Below are 21,724 nucleotides of genomic sequence, written 5' to 3'. Positions count from 1 at the left end.
TATATAACTAACATGTATGCTTGTCCTATGGCATGTCGTTCAATGACATGAGTTGCACGCGTATAATTTACTAATCGACAACGGTCATCATAATTAATCTCAACCGTATATATCACAACGAATGAGGTCCGCGTCTTGGCGTTAGTTCTTGTATACATGTTGCCCACGAGCTATATTGTGGTAGCCGGCCGGGTATATCTCGTCAACATTATCTTTTTTCCCCCACATGGCTGGTAATATAACGTATACTACCAAGCAACTCTGCGCAAATTGTGTATGTAAATGTAATATCCAATATGAACAAATCTTTGCGGCACCTACTTGAATTGAAAGGTTAAACAAAAGTAGTGGTGATTGTAGGCTTGCAGCAAGTAGTGCAAGGACTAACTAATGGGCCTCTATTTGGGCCAGCCAGTGTATGTAGCTCTGCCTGGGTCTGGGCCTCTTGGCCTCCAAGATGCATCTCCTGCCACCGTCTCTTCGTGCCCTATGCCGCGATCAGCGGCCGTTGATGGTCCTTTATACGCTTCTTCTAGTCATACTTAAGTGAAGATTTTCTCCCTTCTCGTTTTTCGCTTCTTATAATTCAAATTTCTGAAACGGTTTACCACATAAATGATAATCGGTGAAAATAAGTAAAACCTTGAACAAGATTCTCATTTATTCCCACCGATAAGCCGCTTATAAGCGGAAACAAACGGCGACATGTGTATATCTCCGGAGCCCTAGCAACGAATCACTTACCCCTGCCTAACTTGCTGTCTCTCCCAGGGAGATCCGAGGATCGGCATGGCATCATGCGGCAGCGCATGGAGGAGATCCAAACCTCATCCCCATGCTCCTGGCAGCCACACCGTCTCCGCCGCCGCCACGCAAACACAAGTACGATGCTTTGCCCAAGCCTCCGGCCGGTTTGGTTTAGCTTCTTGCCTCATCACATACTCACATCGGATCGTGACTTCGATTATGTTACCTGCCGTTGGTTCATCATCATTCATGTTCATACACACACACGTACACTTGATGATCCAAACGTCGTACGGATTGCGATCGATGACGTACACACGGCGATTGCTTTGCAGCAGATGAAACAAATGGCGGCGCGCCCTGCACTGCTCATCAACCACGCAACATGTGCTTGAGAACCACTCCGGCATCAGAGTGAAGATGCTCGAGCTTAACCTCTCTACTTGTTCCAAGAAGGACATTGACATCAACCCTTGTGGATGGCTGGCTCCGAGCCTTTATCAAGCCTGGAATTACCAAGCTTGCTGTATTGTTACCCAAATGCTATGCACTTGAATATAACTTCCCCAGCTCGCTTATGTCATGTGATGAGGCTGGGAGCATCTTGACCTCAATTCAGTTTCTTCACCTCGCCTCCTGTGGCTTCCATCCCACAGAAGGTCCTAGGCTGCTTGGTTGCTCAAGGAGCTTGTCGACAGTGTGCCTGCATAATGCATGTTAGAATCACCGGGGATGAAGTAGGGTTCTTTCTCTCCAGCTGCTTTGCTCTGGAAAGGCTGGACCTCTCCAAATGCAGCATGATAACCTCATTGAAGATACCACGTGTTCTACACAAGCTGATCAGGATCGTGCAACTACAAATGTGCCAATGTTACAGACAATTGAGATCAATGCCCTGAATCTCTCCACATTTAACTACTATGGATGCCCTTTGTCGAGTTTCTCACTTGGAGACTCATTGGAGACAAAGGAGCTTCTCATGCATGTTGTGGGCATGCGAGACTTGATCCAGTATGTAGGTTGCAATGTCCCTTCCATTGCGCCAAATCTTGAAACTATCAACGGTTAACGAGGTACAACAAAATATTTGTGCATGTTGCATACATCTACAAGATAGAATCATTCCAAACATAATCAATATTGTGAGGATGTTTGCTTGTTAATTTTTTTCCAGAAATTGAAGGCACCAGCAATTGCTTACAAATTTCAGCACCTCAAGCATCTTGTTATATGCCTTGGCAAACGGGTGAATTTTTCACAGGCTACGACTTCTTTTCTTTGGCTCATTTTCTTGATGCTTGTGTTGCCTTGGAGACTTTCACCTTACGTGTAAGCGCTTGAATCTTGATCATCTCCTCCAAAGGAAACTTTTTTTATATATATGCTACCTCATGTATTTTAATTGCTAGACATTCATCTTCTATACAATTTAATAACTTATTTACTTGGCCATTACAAATAACGAGAACCTACTTTCTTGATGAGTTTTGTTGGTAGAAACTAGATTGAGAACCGTCAATCCTAAGTTTTACTAGCAACAAATTTAACATGGAGATGCATCTATGTATGCAGATTGAATTTGGTTTTAGATGGTACGATATTGGCTTGAATTCAGATTCATGGCAATCTAGAGAGGAGATCTTGCAATTCCGCCATGGTGGCCTCTGAAGCTTGAGGAAGGCGACAATCACCGGCTTCTGCTCTTCCAAGGCCTGGTTGAGCTGACATGCCACATCCTCAAGAGCGCGGCATCATCGCTCCAATGCATCTTGCTGGACACCTCCCCTGGCTATGACTGGAAGCACTCCTTAAGTGATAGGTGTCGGCGCATGGTGGATCTTCAGGATTCCGAAAGGGCACTTTTTAACATAAGGCAATACGTTGAGCCAAAAGTCCTCCCGGGCGTTGAGCTGAAGGTTCTTGGGCCTTGTAGCCGGTGCCATTCCATAGATGCCAACAAGGCTATGGAGGAGGCAGCATCGTGAATTCATGAAGATTTTGGCAATAATGTCAGGAAGACTGGCAGCATTGCCTTGTTTTTTTTCCAACCTATGAGCTAATATGCCATCGTTACGAGTTTAAGTTTGGGATAATAATTTTTTTTAGTTTCATTGTAACAAGGTGCTATATGTTTCTCTCGGAACATATATCGATAATTACGTACTCATATTGGTTCATTTATTTCCACTGAAGTTGATGATGAACTATATTAATTAAATTGCTCTTGGGGATAAAATATTCATATGTTATTTAAGTCTTCAAGTTTTGGCAAATGGAAACAAGTTCAAACTGTAGTTTTACCCACTAATTACATGCACAGTAACAGTGTACTCAATAATAATGGAAGGCCCCACCATATAATAACAAGTATATAAAATGGACATCCGATCAATTTAACAATAAAGCCAAGTTTTCCAATAAAAAAGGCAATTCAAGCAACAATCTAACAATGTCAAAAGACAGGCTATTATCTAGGAAGGAACTTGACACTGAGATTAGTTGTGACAAGTATGTAGCATACTTTTTTTTTATGAAAACAGGAGGGCTTTAGCCCTGCTGGTTATATATTGATAAAGAAAAAAGATGTAAAGGAATTACAAAGAGCAAACCAGTTTGAATCTAAGAAACAAAGAAGGATAAAAAGAGCATACTAGCACGTCAGTGGATCAAGGAACATCATCTGGTGGTCCTTAGTCATGCCAACCTAGTAGACTAGTACTGAACGACAAGTTGGACTACTATTGCTTATATGTTTGGACGCAAAGAAACTGCATGCATATATAACTGAATGAGAGATCGGCTGGTGCCTATATACACACACTTCATCAAAATTTAAAGTCATGGAGCTAAACCGTGCCGTGTGTGTTGAGCCAGTCGGAAGCATGCGTTGCATAGAGTGCTCCATGGATCGGAACAACATGTTGATTATGGTCCTAGAGTTGCTCGAGAACTACAGAAACAAATGATCGGACAGTAAGGTAGTGTAAGAGAAAAAAGAAGAAGAAAAGAAGCAGATGTCGGTGATCTCTGAAATAAACACTCGCGTGCGGTTGAGCAATTCCATGACAGTAGCAGCAGTCCGTTTCGGGGAATTTTTAAAATCGTGAGCTGCCGATTATTATATTAAAAAGAAGATGAAGCTTAAATTAAACAAAAAACAAATGAAAACAACACTGGCGGAAGAACAAGCCGCCCAACACCATCACATCACTCAAATTCGACAAACAACGGTCGGTTGGATTAGAACATCAACACGCGCTGAACTCAAATATAACTCAGAGAGACAACTCCGGCTGGTCAGATTGGGGCATCGACCTAAGCCATACAGATATCATCACTCCACCACAACTCCTCAGCACCGCCACAAGCGGCCTCAACACTTCCACAGCATCACCGGCTGCAACTCCACCAGAACACCATTCGACATCACCCGTACCACCACCAACACCAGTGACCACCTGCAACTAGACCACCACACCAGGACGTCACCGAAGAACAACACCATTGCTGCCGCCACCTCTTTTTTTTTTCCTTTTCTTCTTCTTTTTTCTCTAGAAGATACTCCCTTCGTTCCAAATTGTAAGTCATTCCAAGAATCTTGGAGAGTCAAAGTATCTCAAGTTTGATCAAATTTATATGATAATATAATAACATTTATGATGTTAACTAAGTATCATTAGATTCTTTATCAATTATATTTTCATAGTATATCTATTTGATATCATAAATTTTTATATTTTTCGCTATAATTTTGATCAAATTTGAGATGCTTTGACTCTTGACTTACAATTTAGAATGAAGAGAGTACCTCGCAGCCAGAAATAGAATGCGCAATCATCCAAAACGACACGAGGGATGCGACACTGTTGGTGAGGCGTCGCCCGACCAAATTGCCAGGATTTTGACCTAGGAAGAATGAGCCAATCATGCGGGGAGAAGGGCATAGCGAGAATTTTTTTTTATTTTTAACCCTTTTTTTTATTTATTTTTAAAAATAACCTCAGAGGGGGTTTATTTGCGCGGCCTAACCCTTTTGGCTGCGCCAGACCGCCTGGCGCGGCAGGAACATGCTGCCGCACCACATGCACTGGCGCGGCAGCCCCCTGCCACGCTGGCGCGGGTCGTCGCGGCGCCAGGCGGGCGCTGACGTGGGCCGCGCTTTCGCCGCGCCAGCCCGCCTGGCGCGGCAGCTGACGCGCCAGCCCGCCTGGCGCGGCAGGGCCACCACTTAGGCCGCGCGCCGGCTCCCTTCCTCCTCCCTCCCTCCTTTCTTCCTCCTCCAGAAACACCACACAGCAGCACGTTGCAGCGCCGGCCCCCGCCACCCCACCCCCAAATCCACCAAAAATCCGGCGATTTTGGTGGGGGAAAGTAGTGGGAATCGATCCCTGCTTCGTGTGGAAGGTATTCCCCTACTTGTTCTCGTGTTTTACCGTTGCATTTGGTAGATCGGAGGATGTTTAGGTGACTTAGGGTTAGGTTAGTGATTTGAAATTTCAATGAAATGCAATGATGTTTTGTGTTAGATGATACGTAGTTCATACGCAATTGAGTCTCTGCCCGCGATATTGACGTGTAGAACTTGTTGAATGCTTCGATTTAGGTATATATTCATCCAATTGTGTGGTTTACATGACATGTATTTTTTTATATGTTCAATTAATTAGTCTCATTTTTGTTTCAGTGTTTGTATTTCGTAGATCGAGTGTTTACATTTTATCAAAATGATGTATATAGCTAGTATGGATTACGTGTGTAAAGTTTATTTGTGTATTAAATTTGTTGCACTTGATTTACAGGTGAGATGGCGTCGTTTGGTTCTGAATACAAACGGCGTAGGTGGTATGTGCGTTATGTGGGCGAGTCCAATGTTGCTGGTCCCGTACCTCCTGCTCTTCCGGTACCACTTTGTAGATGTGGCGCGCAAGCAGAGGTGAAACAATCAAAGCATCCAAAGACAGCCGGAAGAGCCTTCTATGTATGCAAATGGATTTTTGATCCATTGCCTGCCGCACCTTGCGATTTCTTTCAGTGGATCGATGGACCCGACAAATATGATCCTAGGATCCGCCTATTCCCATATTATAGCACAGAGCTTAAACCATACCATAAGTTTAGGCGTTGGGTTCCTCCTCCACCAAACCCACCTAGGATGACCGATGAGGAGAAGCAGGAGGCTGCTTGTAGGCGTGTGAGGGATCCTCCCATATGCAAGTGTGGTGTTCCTGCTAAGCTTATGCGTCCTAACTTAGGGGATCCACCTAAGTTTACTCCATTCTTTCGATGCTCCCTAAAGACTCATGTAAGTATATTACGAGAATATTAGTATGTCGTTGGTAGTTGGAGAAGCGTTTTGTAGTTACTTTACATCTGAGTAGTTCACGTCATGGGTTTTTTGCAGGATGGGTGGCCGTTGTGTGATTTCAATGAGTATATATACGGCCCAATGGCAATGTGGCCAACAGAGGAGGAAGTGCGGGAGTTTGAAAGTGAAAATGCACCGTGGCCGTGTGTGTCCTCTCCTAGTGATAGATGCAAGTGTGGTATATTGGCAACAGAAGGTGTGGTGCCTTCTGAACTTGGATATGGTTCGTTCTGTGGAAATGCACATGGCGATTACTGGGTTAGTAAATACTCGTCTCTTATGTTTTATGAAGGTTGTAACTTGGTTCAAATTTGTAAGAATAATGAATTGTTGTTGCAGGAGGGAAGGACATGTGATTGGGAAGATTTTTGTGGTCGATATGATTTGTTATTAAAGTTGGGAAATACATCGGAACCATGGAAGTTAAGGAAAGAACAAGAAATTAAAGAAAAGATTAGGAAAAAGTATGATGTGCCTATTCCTGACGACGACTTGCTTTGGGGAAAAATATATCAAGATATGGTGCATGAGACTGGAGTGAAACCTAATGGATTTTATGCAAGGGAAACTATTATTAAGTATTGGAGGCAAAATAGATCCAAGTATCCACGACCTCTAACTGAAAATGAGAAGAGAGAAAATAGGAGGAAGTTGCAGGAGGAGAGGGACTTGGAGAAACAAAGGTTGATGGAGGAAAGAGATCGCTTAGGTTATGTGGTTGATCCGAATGTGAAATACCCTGAGGGTTCATGGGAACAATATTTGCAACAAAAAGCGGCAAGAAAAAGAAGGCTTGAAATGGAAGAGTTACAACAACAAGCGGAAGAGGCACAGATGGAGACGATGAAGGCTCTTGTTGCCGATTTACCTGTTGGTAAGGTTAAAGTCGATAAGAAAGGCAAGGGAGTTGTTGTTGCCGGAGATGTTGATGATGATGATGATGACGACGAGTTACTATATGAAGGTGACTCGGACTAGATGAACGTGTTGATGTAGCTGGATCATGTTTCTCTGTAGCTGTGAAAACAATGTAGAACATTATGTTTATGTTTATTCTGGGAACTACAATTAGTTGTAAAAAACTATTTTCATTTCCGAGAGAACTATGTTCAGACGCATCAAAGTTTGCCGTGACATGACTGGCTTCTTGTGGTTTTGGCTTCTTGTGGTCTCGCCCCTTCCCTCTATCCTAAGATTATCGTAGTGGTTGATGAGATGAGAAACGAAGTGAGGTCAAGGAAACGTGATTCCAGGTACGCTAGTTCTTCTTTTCTTACATACTATCTTTCCGCATGAAAAAGACCAATCAAAAACTTCTTCGTTTCGTTGGTAGAACCCACACCAACTCTTTTCTCTAAAAAATAGAGAGACCTTTTGATAGTCTCACTTCTATCAATGCAATGAAAGAACTATCCCTTCCTATTTGTTTGTCCTGTCCACGGATCACCGTAGTCAATCTCCATGCATCTTCCCGACCCGGAAGGAATAAGGTATAGGAAAGAAGGCAATGCTTTCTTTTTTTTCATTTTTGATCTGTAAATTGAGTTGTTAATGAATCCGCTTCATTCGCCGACTCTATTTCATTCGCTGAATATATATGATATTTCTTTTCTTTGAAACACAAATTCTATAACAAGGTTTGAGACCTTGTGTTTGTATCTATTTATCTTTTTTATACTAGTGGAATTTCATTGTATTGGGTTCTTTCTTAGATCTAAATGGAGTGGAATTTCATATAAAAATATAATAATATTATGATTTAGATAAATACTCGAAAATCTACTGAAATCTACTGAACTGAAATCTACTGAAAATCTTGGGTTGGGCCTTGCCGCGCCAGTCGGCCTGGCGCGGCAGGGCTGTGCTGCCGCGCCAAGCGCAACCTACTTTCAGTAGGTGGCGCCGGGGGGCCAGCCTTGCCGCGCCAGGCGGCGTGGCGCGGCAAGGCTGTGCTGCCGCGCCAAGCGCAACCTACTTTCAGTAGGTTGCGCCGGGGGGCCAGCCTTGCCGCGCCAGGCGGCGTGGCGCGGCAGGGCTGAGCTGCCGCGCCAAGCGCAACCTACTTTCAGTAGGTTGCGCCGGGTGGGAGGCCTTGCCGCGCCAGGCCACCTGGCGCGGCAGGGGTGCCGTACCACGCCAAATAGAACCCAATTTCAGTAGGTTTCGCCGGGGGGTGGTGGCCGCAAGGGTGCGCGGCGGAGCCAATTTCAGTAGGTTTCGCCGAAACGTATTTTTGTGCTAAACATTACGGAAAAATACACGATCAGTAGGTTTCGCCGAAACGTATTTTTGTGCTAAACATTTACGGAAAAATACACGAAATACAAGTACATCATGGAGCAAACATATAATTGTACCGACATAAAAAAACGTAACAAGCAACTTAGTCTTTTACAAACGTGACATGAATAAACGTGACATGGAATAATTGGGCACATGATAGGTTCAGTGGCGTGACCGCCGCTCATCCGGAGGGCTAAAAGGATCTCTTGGGCGACGCTCCCTCCTTGGATGCGTGGGCAGCACATTGGCGCTGCCAACGTCGGTGTGGTCCCGGGAACGACGACGTCGGCGTGGCAACCGGGTATGAGTTGCAGGTTCCTATTGAATAATTGGGCACAAATCATAAAATTTGTATGACACTTCGGGAGCGAACATTAAAATGTAGAATTGAAATTGGAGGAACTTCTGAATATACCTGGCTGGACTCTCCCTGCGTCTGAGTCACAGGTGGAGCATCGTGAGAAATCTCGAGTTCCTCACCATACGTAGGGTCATCATCCTCAGACTGCTCACCTTCCGAGTCCTCGCTTTCCTGAGGGGATGCGGGTTCCTTACCTCGCGATCTCCTGCTAGGACCTGCCGCAGTGGACGGTGTTGCAGCCCTGGGGGTAGTCACCAATGCAGTCCGACGTGATCCTGAAGAAGTACCCTGGACATTGGCCCCGTCGTGCGCATCTGAGGATGTCATGCAGTTCATCCTCTGCGCCATTCGCCTGCAACTTTTACGAACCCTCTGCCATATATTCACGACTATGTTATTGATGGTTACAAAGATAATACGAGTATAAGTGAAAATTTGTTTGGACTTCTACCTCTGCAAAAGCACGAAGCAGACTATCACCTTCCCCAACAGCGTGCTCCATAATCACGCCCGCCTCGTTAGAGAGCCTTGCAAGCTGTTGTCCCTGCACACAGTAGTTTTCATTCCATAAGTGATCAATGTGACGATACTATAATTACAAACCGAAAGCTTACCATATAGTCGTGGAGAGGTGCATGCTCAGGCTGTGTCCCATGGCGTGTCACGGTGTCGTACGCGTCAGCTATGTCAGCGTCATCATCAGACGGTGCATCCTCAATGGGCACATTAGTCCAAGATGGTTTCACTTTGGTTCTCGTCGAAGTACAGTACCATCTTATGTACTCATTGTTGGGTCGCCAGTACGGTCCACCTTCAGGATCGCATCCTTCCTTGTTGTTCCACATGTGGATGTACCGGTCATGCTTCACCCTCCAATCATTTTCCTTGTACTGCTTTCTGCGGTCGATACTGCATCAGAAATTAGTGAAGTATTAGTATAACACGTTAATTGCGTTAATTGAATACCCTCCAATAGTTATTTATTCCTGCGTACCTGTGCAGCTGCTGCGAAGTCGATAATTCCAAAGGAGGGCACGGTTGCATCCTCCCAAACTGCCGCATCACCCTATGCGGCATATGAAACTCTACCACGAAGTACAGTATCATTGGGGTTGTGCACCTCCACAGCTCTCTATCTCTGTAGCACGTCGGTGAAAAGACGATATCGCTAAGCTGCTGATGGTCATACGGTTTCCATTCCACCTTCAAAAATTTCCACGCAACACTTATTTCATCTACCATTATATGTAAGTTAGCTTAAAAAACTATTATGGTTACCAAATTACCTGGTACTGCGTGAGAACATCAAACTCGTTCGTGTAGGCCCTGTAGCGCCTATCCGGATTGCCACGAACGGGCCGCACATGCTTCCACACGTGATAGAACGTGGGAAGAGAATCGTGTCGATGCCATGGCTGAAATTGCAAGTAAGTCCAATTGGTCACATGATACAATAGTTTTTCGAACATTAACGTAGAAAAAGGAATTAGCCGTTGTCACTTACATCGACACGGAGGCGGGAAGGTCGACCCACGGGCATTCGCTCCCAAATCCATATCTGGAGCATATAAGTGCACCCTCCAACATTAGAATCTCTCGCTGTGCGCCGGCAAGCCTCACATAACTGTCTGTACAGCCAGGCAAGAGCCGCTGAGCCCCAACTGTAAGTGGCTATGTTTTCCCAAACTTGACCTAGAATGGGAAGAACCATCCACGATACTGTGTTCCCAGCAGCATCTGGAAGGAGGAATGTACTGACAAAGTGCCATAGCCACACTCGAGCAAAGCGCTGCACGACCTCGTCATCTGCTCCCGGAGGACACACCTCGAAGTGCTCCCTCAACCATGCCGAGCTAACACCGGACGTCTTCTTCGAGCTATCTCCGCCCTCTGGCTCTGGCGGCCTAATCCCGATATGCATCTCGGCCATATCACGCCAATTCTCATTCTGGATAATACCTGTCACTGGCAGCCCATGCAGTGGAAGGCCGAGTATCATAGCCGCATCCTGCATTGTGATAGTCATTTCTCCGAAGGGCATGTGGAACGTGTGAGTCTCCGGACGCCACCTGTCGACCATAGCGGTCAACAGTGGTCCGTCCATTGGAGGGAGACCCCCCACGACCTGAACAGCGATATCCAAGAAACCTGCTCTCTGCAGGTACTGGGCGTACCGCTCATCCCACCTAAGTGGTGAGTGTACCCTAGCCCTCAGTGGTGTCAAATGCTGCAAAATATTATAAGAACATTTCAGTATGAGAAGTCAATCCAATTGTGAATAACGGGCTTCTAAAGTGGTAAGTAACACAAATATGTACCCTAGCCCTCAGTGGTGTCAAATGCTGCAAAATATTATAAGAACATTTCAGTATGAGAAGTCAATCCAATTGTGAATAACGGGCTTCTAAAGTGGTAAGTAACACAAATATGATACAAATGACATTCATCAGCAAAAAATAGCAACCATTGTAATACCTCATTCATGTCCGCGAGGTGGTGGGCACGGTGGTGCAAGTCGTAAGCAGCCTCAAGAAGAGGGTACCCCGGGGCCGCCATCCTAAAAAAACAACATAAATGATCGTTAGTAAAAAGCTTCATTACATGATAAGTACGGAAAATATGATAATGTACGGAAAATATGATAATGTATGGAAAATATGATAGGCAACGCGCATACCCAATTGTTCGAATTACCCGGCCTATTACTGCTCGGTCTAGATTTAGTGCCTTTTGATTTTCTACTGCGGCATGTGCAATTCCTGATGATCTTGTGGCACTTGGAGCAACGATTTTCCGACTTCTCAATATCAAAATCACCAGTATCATAATCTGCAGAAAGCCTCCCTTCCGACACGTCCATCTCGCCTGTGAAACGCTTCTTCTGCCGCCTTCCTACTTTATTTCTCATTAAACTGGGGTTAGGCACGTACCCTACCCCTTCATATGCCGGCCATTGTGACGGATCTAGGTAAGGTTGAAAGCTTGATTCCCAAATTTTGATGGTGTGCTCCCTAGAGTACAACGGTGACAAGTACATGGGGCTTTGAAAGTTAAGACCTCTTGCCTTGCAAGCTGTAATGAAGTGTGAACATGGAAGGTGCAACAATTGAGGAACATTGCAGGTGTATGAAACTTCGTGCAGATCCACTCTATAGTGTCGGCCTCCATGACTCTCACCCCCAATGTTAGTCGAACCGTAACTTCTTATAGAATACACCATCCTTTCTGGCCCGTACGGATCTGCTAAGTGGTGCACGGATCTAAGCTCAGCCTCTGATAAATAATTATCTGCAACTTGCCCAATTCTATAGCCTTGATCTAACATATCACGCGCCTTTCCCCATCGGTTCACAAAGTAGGCGTTGCATTTTTCGAATGTGTATTCAATAATTCCAGCGACGGGCCTACTTCGGATGCCTTTGAAAACTCCGTTGAGTGATTCCGAGAAGTTCGTGGTCATAATACCCCACCGCATCCCTCCCTCATCGAAAGCCTGCGCCCATTTATCCTTGTCCCTCATTTCACCCTTCAACCATTCTTTTGCGTCGTCGTTCAAGTCCTTCACTAAATCTTCTAACTTCTCACGAAATTCTCTCTCTGTATGAACCGTGCATAATAATTTCAATTTTCCAATCACACCATTGCTCTTCTGCCGACGCGACATGTTGGCAGCAAAGTGCCTCATGCACCACCTATGCACAAGCGGTGGAAAACCATCAATGTGGTCCTTTGCACAATTTAGAAGCCCATGATGCCTATCTGATATCATACAAACTATCCGTGAAGGTCCAAGAACATTTACCCGAACAAGTTTCATAAACCATGACCAACTCTCATTATTCTCACTCTCGACCAAGGCAAAAGCAAGAGGCACAATCTGTTGTTCTGGATCTACAGCAACTACCATCATTAATGTACCCTTGTACTTGCCAGTCAAGAATGTACCGTCCACCAGTATCACAGGACGGCAATGTTGAAATGCCTCACTACATTGAGGGAAGCACCAAAATACCCTTTGCAGTATATGCTTCAACACTCCATTGTCAGGAACCATCATGCCACATGAGTCGATCCACCATTTAACTCCGGGATTGTAGTAGGTTATAGCTGAGAGTACCCTAGGAACCATGCCGTACGACTCCTTCCAGTCGCCCCAAAGCAGGGCAACAGCGTGTTGCTTCGCCCGCCAAGCCTTGGAATACTTCACACGGTACCCACTAAAGATGAAGATGGACTCCACGAGTGATGGCACCGATGTCTCGCTGTCTTTACGGATAATGCCTAGGATACGCCGTCCAAGGTACTTTGCTGTGCACTGTACATGCTCTCGCTTCGGCTGTGACGACCGACAAGTATGCGGTTGCACAACATTTGAAATTCTCCATTGTCCGGTGCTTGATATTAGCCGAGACCATACACGCCAATGGCATCCTTGCTTGCACATCACATTGTATCTTAAGTTCTTGTCAGAGTGAACTACGCTAAAAGGTCTATGTAACCTCACCGCGTAGTCAGCCAAGAAAAACTTCAGCTCCTCAAGACTATTGAACTTCATCCCCTTCTTAATCACTGGACTCTCACCAATGGACGTCCCTTCTGCATTCACCATACTAGATTCACATATTGCTTTGTGAACCATACTTATGTCCTTATCATTGGGAACGGATGGTAGTTCGACATCACGTTCTTTTAACATCCGCAACTCACACTGGGTGTAAGAAAAACAATCGTCCATACGACGAATGCCTTCTACATCATGTACGGTTGCGGTGTCAAATTGCAGTCCATCCTCTTCATTTTCTACCCCGACGTTCTCATATTCATGCCCACCACTCTCAAATAGGGATTCCTCCTCTACCTCCTCACCTACTACCCCATCTTCCTCCAATTCACAATCTTCGGAACCCATAGAGACATTATCAACATCTATATTTGCTTCATCCCTCTCAAAAATGTTATTGGGAAAATCATCATTGGCAATAGCCAAGTCAAAATCACGTTCTGTTTCACCTAACACGTGATGCAGCATTTCTGACTCCTGGGTACCATTATGGTTCACTACCGTCACTTCCTCCCTCATGACAACATTTGGACCAGGCATACGAACAATTTCGACTATAACCTCCAAACATGCAACATTAGCTTCGTGCACAACATCCTTATAGTGCTTCCAATTCGCATCGGATGATAACTTCATGAGAACATAATGAGCTCTAGCTTTCCCACAATCAAAACGACCTCTCAAACTTATCTCATCCACTCTACATCCATACTTCGTCATTACACGGTCAACTAAATCACTAAAACTTGGAGGACCATCAAATATTTCAATTGACTCATTCATATTCTCTAACTCCCCATTTTGTTTCACAACACCACCATGAAAAAATCGAACTAAACGATCCATCTACAAAATACAAACATTTCACCATGTCATATACACTACACATTGCACATATTCGACATATCAACTACACACATTACATATATTGGACAAATTGCAAACAAAAAATACACATATACATTGCACTATACGATTCAATGAATATATCCTTAAATCAATAAGTTCTACACGTCAATATCGCGGGCAGAGACTCAACTGCGTATGAACTACGTATCATCTAACACAAAACATCATTGCATTTCATTGAAATTTCAAATCACTAACCTAACCCTAAGTCACCTAAACATCCTCCGATCTACCAAATGCAACGGTAAAACACGAGAATAAGTAGGGGAATACCTTCCACACGAAGCAGGGATCGATTCCCACTACTTTCCCCCACCGAAAACGCCGGATTTTGGGTGGATTTGGGGGTGGGGCGGCGGGGGGCGGCGCAGGAGCTTCGGGCGCAGGTTTCTGGAGGAGGAAGAAAGGAGGGAGGGAGGAGGAAGGGAGCCGGCGCGCGGCCTAAGTGGTGGCCCTGCCGCGCCAGGCGGGCTGGCGCGGCGAAAGCGCGGCCCACGTCAGCGCCCGCCTGGCGCCGCGACGACCCGCGCCAGCGTGGCAGGGGGCTGCCGCGCCAGTGCATGTGGCGCGGCAGCATGTTCCTGCCGCGCCAGGCGGTCTGGCGCGGCCAAAAGGGTTAGGCCGCGCAAATAAACCCCCTCTGAGGTTATTTTTAAAAATAAATAAAAAAAGGGTTAAAAATAAAAAAAGTGCGCATCGCGACGGGTACGGGAGAAGGGCAGATCGATCGACGCTTCAAGAAAGTAACGGCGCCCGAAGGCGTCACCGTCATCGGCCCGTTGAACGGGCTGGCTTTCACCCCTGCGCTAGTCCCGGTGCATGACCACTGTTGCATCTCATCCTTGCCGTGCCACAGAAGCCGTTGGCCCCTGTCGCCGGGCGCTGGTGACGTACGCGGGCGTCCCCGCTGCCACCAGACAGCACCACGCATGCTCGGGCGTCCCCTCATCATGCGCCAGCAAGCAACAATCACTGCCAGGCGCCGCCGCCGCCAAGGCCGCGAGCCCCGGCGCCAAGCACCTGCCGCGCCAGGCTTTAAGCCACCGCAAACCAAGGCCGCGAGCAGCACCACCGGGCGTGAACTGCCGATGCCGCGCGAAGGGCCCCAAGCCACCGTCGTCCAGGGCCGCGACCCCGTGAGCCGCCGTCGACACCCAAGGCGCGAGCAGTCGACGAAGCGCCACCGCCGGCGCCGAAGGCTGCAAGCAGCAACTGCACATGGCCATGAGTGCCATCGCCGGCGCCCATGGCCACGAGAAGCGGACACCCGGGGGTCCCGAGCGCCGCTGCTGTCGCCCAAGGCCGCGGGCAGCCCGTCCCCGCGCTGCCGCCGCCGCGGGCGGCCACGAGGTCTCGATCTAGATCTAGAAGAAGAGACAGAGGGAGAGAAAATGAAGGGAGCGAGGAGGGGAAAAATGGAGGGAGGGAAGGAAGACGGGAAGGGGAGGGGGCCGCCGCGGCGGTGAGGCTCTTGCGGCTTGGGAATCGCCCCCGAGTCGCCTCGCGGGGGTCCGTTTTCTGGCTGTGTTCAGCTTAGCCTTCGGGGAATTAAAGAAGCTGACGACGTATGACGATGCAAAGCAGAGATGTAGTCCTAGTTGCAACCGGATCGGCTATTGGAGGATTGATATTGGAGGACTGATGGAGGGAGTACAGGCCCGCTTGCTTCTCTGCGTGCTCCTAAAATTTCTATCACATCGAATATTTAGATATTAATTAGAAGTATTAAATATAGACTAATTACAAAACCAATTGTACAGATAGAGGTTAATTTACGAGAGAATCTATTAAGCCAATTAGTCCATGATTTAACAATGTGGTGCTACATTAACTATGTGCTAATGATAGATTAATTAGGTTTAATAGATTCGTCTCATGATTAGTTTAATAATTAGTTTATATTTAATCCTCCTAATTAACCTTCGAATATTCGATACGACATAATTTTAGTCCGGACCAAAATCCCCGTCTCTGGCGGGAGCTGCTCGTTGCAACGGCGAGGTAACCGATCGATCGAGCCATGCTCCGCCGCCGGCCTTTATAATTTATAAAAAGCCGAAAGATATGTGTGCCGGGCAAGTGGGCCGTGCAATGCAACTTGAGCTCTTGTTGCAACTGCCTTGGCTCGTCACCGGCCGGCCCATCGGTTCGTGGTCGACTGGTCGTGCATGTATATAAATAGTCAGTTCAGGCAGGCGGGGGCGGCTCATTAGCTGCTCATCCTTGAAACAAGCTGCTAGCTACGAGACCTTCCCGTCCAACGTCGTCGTCGTCAAAGTCATGCATCGTCCGTTCATGGCGCACTAGCGAGCGCACCGCGTACCACGACTGCCCGCGCGCGGCGTCTGCGTGCCGGCCGGGCTTGGCCTCTACAAATCTCTTACCTCTCTCCGATCCTTCTTCAATCGACGACGACCGAGAGGAGCGCGCGACGCCGATCGAGTCGACGCACCGTACCATGGCCGCTTCCGCGGCTGGCGCAACAAGGTCGCCATTGCTGCTGCCGGTCATCCTGCTCGTCGCCGCCGTCGGAGCATCATCGTCCCTCGCCGCCGCCGCGGCCGCACTGCCCAACGCCGCAGCCCATGGCGTTACGCTGCGCGTCGACCATCACCAGGTGCGCGCGTCCTATAAGCCTGCAGGCAGTCAATCAGCGTATAGATTTACTGTCCATGTATACAAGAGTGGTTTCTTTCCTTACTGCTCACTAATTTTACTTTTGCCAGGGTTAGTAGCTAGTAATTAATTACTACTTAATAATACATATAGTAGGTCTAAATTTAGAGTCAGCTAGCTATTGTTGCCATAAGTTGCTTTCAGCTTAATACCTTACTACTACCTCATCGCTGAGCTGCATGCAGGTGCTTGTGGACAATGGCGTGGTGCAGGTGACGCTGTCCAAGCCGCAGGGCCACATCACCGCCGTCCGCTACAACGGCGAGCGCAGCCTCCTGCACTTCGCCGGCCAGGAGAACACGGGAGGGTAAGTACATAGTACATCTCATGCATACTACTGGAGTGTTGGCTGTTGCGCTAATGGCGGCAAGCATGGATTGTTTATGCAAATTCTGATGATGCAGGTACTGGGATGTGGTGTGGAACTATCCGGGCTCCGATCACCCAAGAGGGATGATCGACATGTGAGTGCACCTCATCAACCCCCATAATCTTTTCTCTTAACGCCCATCACCTCCTTGGTGTGTCCTCATCACCGGCATGTCTGCAACTCTAGATAATTCTCAAAGTACATGTTGCATGTATGCTCTGTTGGTTATTTTGTTTCTTTGGGGAAAAAAAAAGAGCTCTGTTAGTTAATATTGATGCCGTTGTTTATTGCTAGTTGCTACAGTTATCATTGCATCAAGAAGTTATGTGTTGTTGCATGTTGGAGGTCACCAATACATCTCACAACATACCATAAATTTTCTGTAATTTAAAAGCTATTGACTGGACACAACACACAATACCTGCTCCTAGCTAGCAACAACAACTCGGATTTATGGCAGCACCGTCAGACAGAAAAGATCATTCAGGTTCTCAATCTAGCCATTGTGACGCTACATTTTGTAGCCAGCAAATCAGCGAGGTACTCTATGAATGTGCGCCGAAAGGATGGGGATTAACCAAGTACCCTCATGCATCCAATCTGTAAAGTGCTGCTCCATCTTAACCTTTTTTCTGAAGAATCAATGGTAGCTAGTCTTAAACACCGTCAGAGATTATTGCGCAGCTGCAAACAGAGGATCAACCAAGAAGCAATATTTTCAAACATACTAATCTTCAAGTCAGAGGACGCACTGCAATGTAGTCGACCTCATGGTCCTAGTACAGCTGACGAAAGTGCTTGTGCGTGTGCGGCAACTGCTTGGGTCCTTTTGGATGCAACTAACTGCCTCGGTTTTATAAGCAACTAACTGCATTTGATGTACAGGTTGGATAGTACGGAGTTCAAGGTCGTGTCCTCAAGCCCAGAGCAAGTGGAGCTTTCTTTCAGGAGTATATATAATCCATCACGCCAAGATAGTGTTAGACTAAACGTTGACAAAAGGTGACACCTTCATTATGTCATTAATTATTCAGATTACACAAACAACAAACTTGACTATTTTTAATCCTTACTAGCCCCTTCCTTGTGAAATAGTATTACCAGATTATCACTGAAACTTGCAAGAAAAAAACTGTTTCTTCAGAATTGTGGTGCTGAAAGGCAGCTCCGGGTTCTACTGCTACGCCATCTTTGAGCACGCCAGCAACTGGCCTGCCATGAACATCTCAGAGGCTCGGCTCGCTTTCAAACTTAACACGGACAAGTGAGTAGTACCCGTTTTGTTTTACAAGACTCTGATCAGCAATTTCTCTGAACTTGCCACGGAATTCTCATGACTGAGCTGACTTTTTTTTTTTTGGCCTACAACAAATGTGTGTATTTCAGGTTCAACTACATGGCGATTTCAGACGACATACAAAGATACATGCCCAGCGCGGCAGACAGAGACGAGCCTCGAGGTACTGCACTGGCCTACAAGGAGGCTGTTCTTCTCGTTAACCCCCAGGAGCCACAGTTCAAGGGAGAGGTAAATTACCGAAGCATGCATGACATGCTACATTGCTACTAGAACAAGTTAAAATTTCAGACAGAACCATGAGCCTGCAACTCTCTGAATTTTGTTCAGGTGGATGACAAGTACCAGTACTCGCTGGACAACAAGGACAACGTCGTCCATGGATGGATCAGCAGCAATCACCCTAGCCCCATGGGCTTCTGGGTGATCACCCCAAGCAACGAGTTCAAGAGCGGCGGCCCCATGAAGAGGGAGCTCACCTCCCACGTTGGACCCACCTCCCTCACCGTAAGAAATTTTTCTGCCATTCCCTCCAACAGTTTCAGTCAAAATATATATTCAGAACTTTCAACTTAGTAATCTCTCTGCGCTCCTCAGATGTTTCTGGGAACGCATTACATTGGGGATGACATTGTCCTCAATGTTGGCAACGGCGAGTATTGGAAGAAGGTGTTGGGGCCAGTCTTCATCTACCTCAACTCGAGCCCGAAACACGGTGATCTCCGGGCTCTCTGGCAGGATGCCAAGGCGCAGGCGCAAACCGAAGTCAGCAAGTGGCCGTACAGCTTCCCTAAATCGCCGGACTTCGCCAAGGCCGGCGAGAGGGGCTCCGTCACCGGAAGGCTCATGGTCAGAGACAGGTTCATGAGGAACGACGACATGCCTGCCGGGATGGCGTACATCGGCCTCGCCGCGCCCGGGCAGCCTGGCTCCTGGGCGACAGAGTGCAAGGTACGTGCGCCGGTCTGCTCCGTGACTACAAGTTGATCGAAGTGGTTCTGAACTCGTGGCACAACTCAGCCAAGATCATGGACACCTGATGCTGTGATGTGTACTGTTGTGCAGGGTTATCAGTTCTGGACGACGGCCACGTCCTGCGGCAGTTTCACCATCGGCAATGTCCGGGCAGGGGTGTACAACCTCTACGCATGGGTCCCCGGGGTTCTTGGAGACTACATGTACACTTCTGCTGTGACCGTAACGCCAGGTTGCGCCATCGACCTCGGTGATCTCGTGTTCTTGCCTCCAAGATCAGGCCCGACGCTGTGGGAGATCGGAGTCCCGGACCGGACCGCCGCGGAGTTCTTCATTCCTGACGTCGACCCCAGATACGCCAACCGGCTGTTTCTGCACAGGGACATGTAAGCTCTTGATCTTGATGGCTTACGGAAGCATATGTCACGAGGCTTTTTAGTTGGGAAACTGATTCGGTCCTGTTGCACAGGTACAGGCAGTATGGTCTGTGGGAGAGGTACGCCGAGCTGTACCCTGACAGCGATCCTGTTTTCACGGTCGGTCGAAGCAACCACTCCAAGGACTGGTTCTTTGCACATGTCACAAGGTACTGATGCTGAAGAACTCTCTGTCAGTGCTGCTCGTCTCTTCGTTTCTACATGTTTCAATTCAGACTTGTACATGTTCGGATTTTGCAGGAAGGTCGGCAATGGCAACGTGCCAACGACGCGTCAGATACGGTTCAACCTGGACCACGTCGTCGCGGACGGCACCTACACGCTGCGCATCGCCCTTGCAGCTGCTCAGATGTCCAGACTGCAGGTACGAATAATCCTTGCTGTACACTGAATAATCATGCTTGTAACAATACAATTCTGATCCTTGGCGAACGTACTGAACTCGATCCGATCGCGTTTCGATTCTGAAATTAGGTGCACGTGAACGGGGGCGGTATGAGGAGGGGGGGCGGGGTGTTCACGACGCCGGAGTTCGGCGGCGGCAACGCCATCGCGCGGCATGGCATCCACGGCGTGCAGTGGAGCTTCGAGTTCCCCATCAGAGGGTACCTGCTGGAAGAAGGCGAGAACAGGATCAGCATCACGCAGACGAGGGCCTTCGGCGAGTTCTTGGGGGTCATGTACGACTACATCCGCCTGGAAGGCCCTCCTGGATCCTGGCGAGACCCCACGCGACGGGCATGATCATCGTCATGATCTAATCGGCTAGGAATCAGTATTTCCTCAATTTTTTCTCTTAATTAGGATATACACAGCAGCAACAGTTGTAGGAGTAAACTGAAGATTGTTAGAGCAGTAACAGGGTGGGTTTTTGAATGTATAGGACCAGCATGGGAAGCCGAAATACTAGAGTGAAATGAGCTAGAGCTTTGGGAGATTTTGCAGAAAGGTGTTCGAGCTGAATCATGCTGTTCTCTTTTCTTTCTGCTTGCCCAATCCACTCTACTAGTTGTACTTGCTGTTACAACAAAATAATCCCCCTGGTCGGCAAATATACTTGACATTTTAGACATGGCATGATCTCTAATATGCACATTTGATCATCTTTTTCTATCAATAATACTCGCTCTGATAAAAAAAAAAGAGTAAGTCGTTGCACATTGACATGATCTACAAGGTAGTTATACTTTGACTAGCATTTTGAGGGGAAAATTCAGTTCTTTTACTAATCTTCAAGAAGTTTTTTTTTTAATCCCTAAGATGCAGAGCTCAGAATTGTGCCGAATATGTTGTTATTCCTACAGTCCTTGAACACTACGTTAAGGTTCAGGTATGGACACCGAAATGAGATCCTGGTTACGAGGAGGGCCCGATCAAGTAGGTGAATGTGCAAGCTAAGTGCATATTACGACGGCGTTTAGCTTAGAAGAATCCCTCTGATCAAATGCAGAAGGGGAATTGTGCAGAAAATTGTGCCCCTACGGTCGTTGCACTTGTACATTAGTATGCTAATGGTTAGGCAACCACGATATTTATTCAGAAAACCCAGGCCAGCTTTGCCGAGTGGAACGGGGATCATAAACAAACAAGGTCAGTTGTCTGCATCAGTAATGTGCTAAAATACTCTGCTAAATAAAGTGCTAAAACATTTTCCATGGAGAAGTTAAAACTCACAAGATCGTCAGACCAAGAACTTGTGACAATCAATATTAAACCCCCCATATTTGACATTCACCTAGCAAC

At 47.0% G+C, this 21,724-nt stretch overlaps 1 protein-coding gene across 2 annotated transcripts; it reads left to right on the top strand.

The window, feature by feature from the left end:
• Positions 1–16,454: 16,454 nt before the first annotated feature.
• On the top strand, positions 16,455–21,053 carry LOC101768622 (rhamnogalacturonate lyase). 2 transcript variants are annotated; one of them, XM_012847565.2, is made up of 12 exons: positions 16,455–16,843; positions 17,088–17,209; positions 17,307–17,366; positions 18,158–18,274; positions 18,417–18,536; positions 18,659–18,800; positions 18,900–19,076; positions 19,167–19,520; positions 19,635–19,930; positions 20,020–20,130; positions 20,222–20,345; positions 20,456–21,053. In XM_012847565.2, the coding sequence occupies exons 1-12, from the start codon at positions 16,685–16,687 to the stop codon at positions 20,723–20,725; spliced, it is 2,052 nt and encodes a 683-aa protein (XP_012703019.1). In that variant the 5' UTR covers positions 16,455–16,684; the 3' UTR covers positions 20,726–21,053. The 2 variants fall into 2 exon arrangements, with proteins under 2 accessions (XP_012703019.1, XP_004977458.1); XM_004977401.2 differs by having other exon boundaries at positions 20,014–20,130.
• Positions 21,054–21,724: the final 671 nt, after the last annotated feature.

This window comes from Setaria italica, chromosome VII (assembly GCF_000263155.2).
Source record: "Setaria italica strain Yugu1 chromosome VII, Setaria_italica_v2.0, whole genome shotgun sequence".
Classification (NCBI taxonomy): domain Eukaryota; kingdom Viridiplantae; phylum Streptophyta; class Magnoliopsida; order Poales; family Poaceae; genus Setaria; species Setaria italica.
This window is presented reverse-complemented; position numbering and strand designations above follow the sequence as displayed.

What these genes read in the sequence shown, in the direction of transcription:
- LOC101768622 (XM_004977401.2), top strand. Translation starts at nt 16,685, where the DNA reads ATGGCCGCTTCCGCGGCTGGCGCAACAAGGTCGCCATTGCTGCTGCCG. An exon ending in CCAAGAGGGATGATCGACAT is followed by an intron (nt 17,367 to 18,157) that starts GTGAGTGCACCT and finishes TTTGATGTACAG; the next exon opens with GTTGGATAGTACGGAGTTCA. An exon ending in AGACTAAACGTTGACAAAAG is followed by an intron (nt 18,275 to 18,416) that starts GTGACACCTTCA and finishes CTGTTTCTTCAG; the next exon opens with AATTGTGGTGCTGAAAGGCA.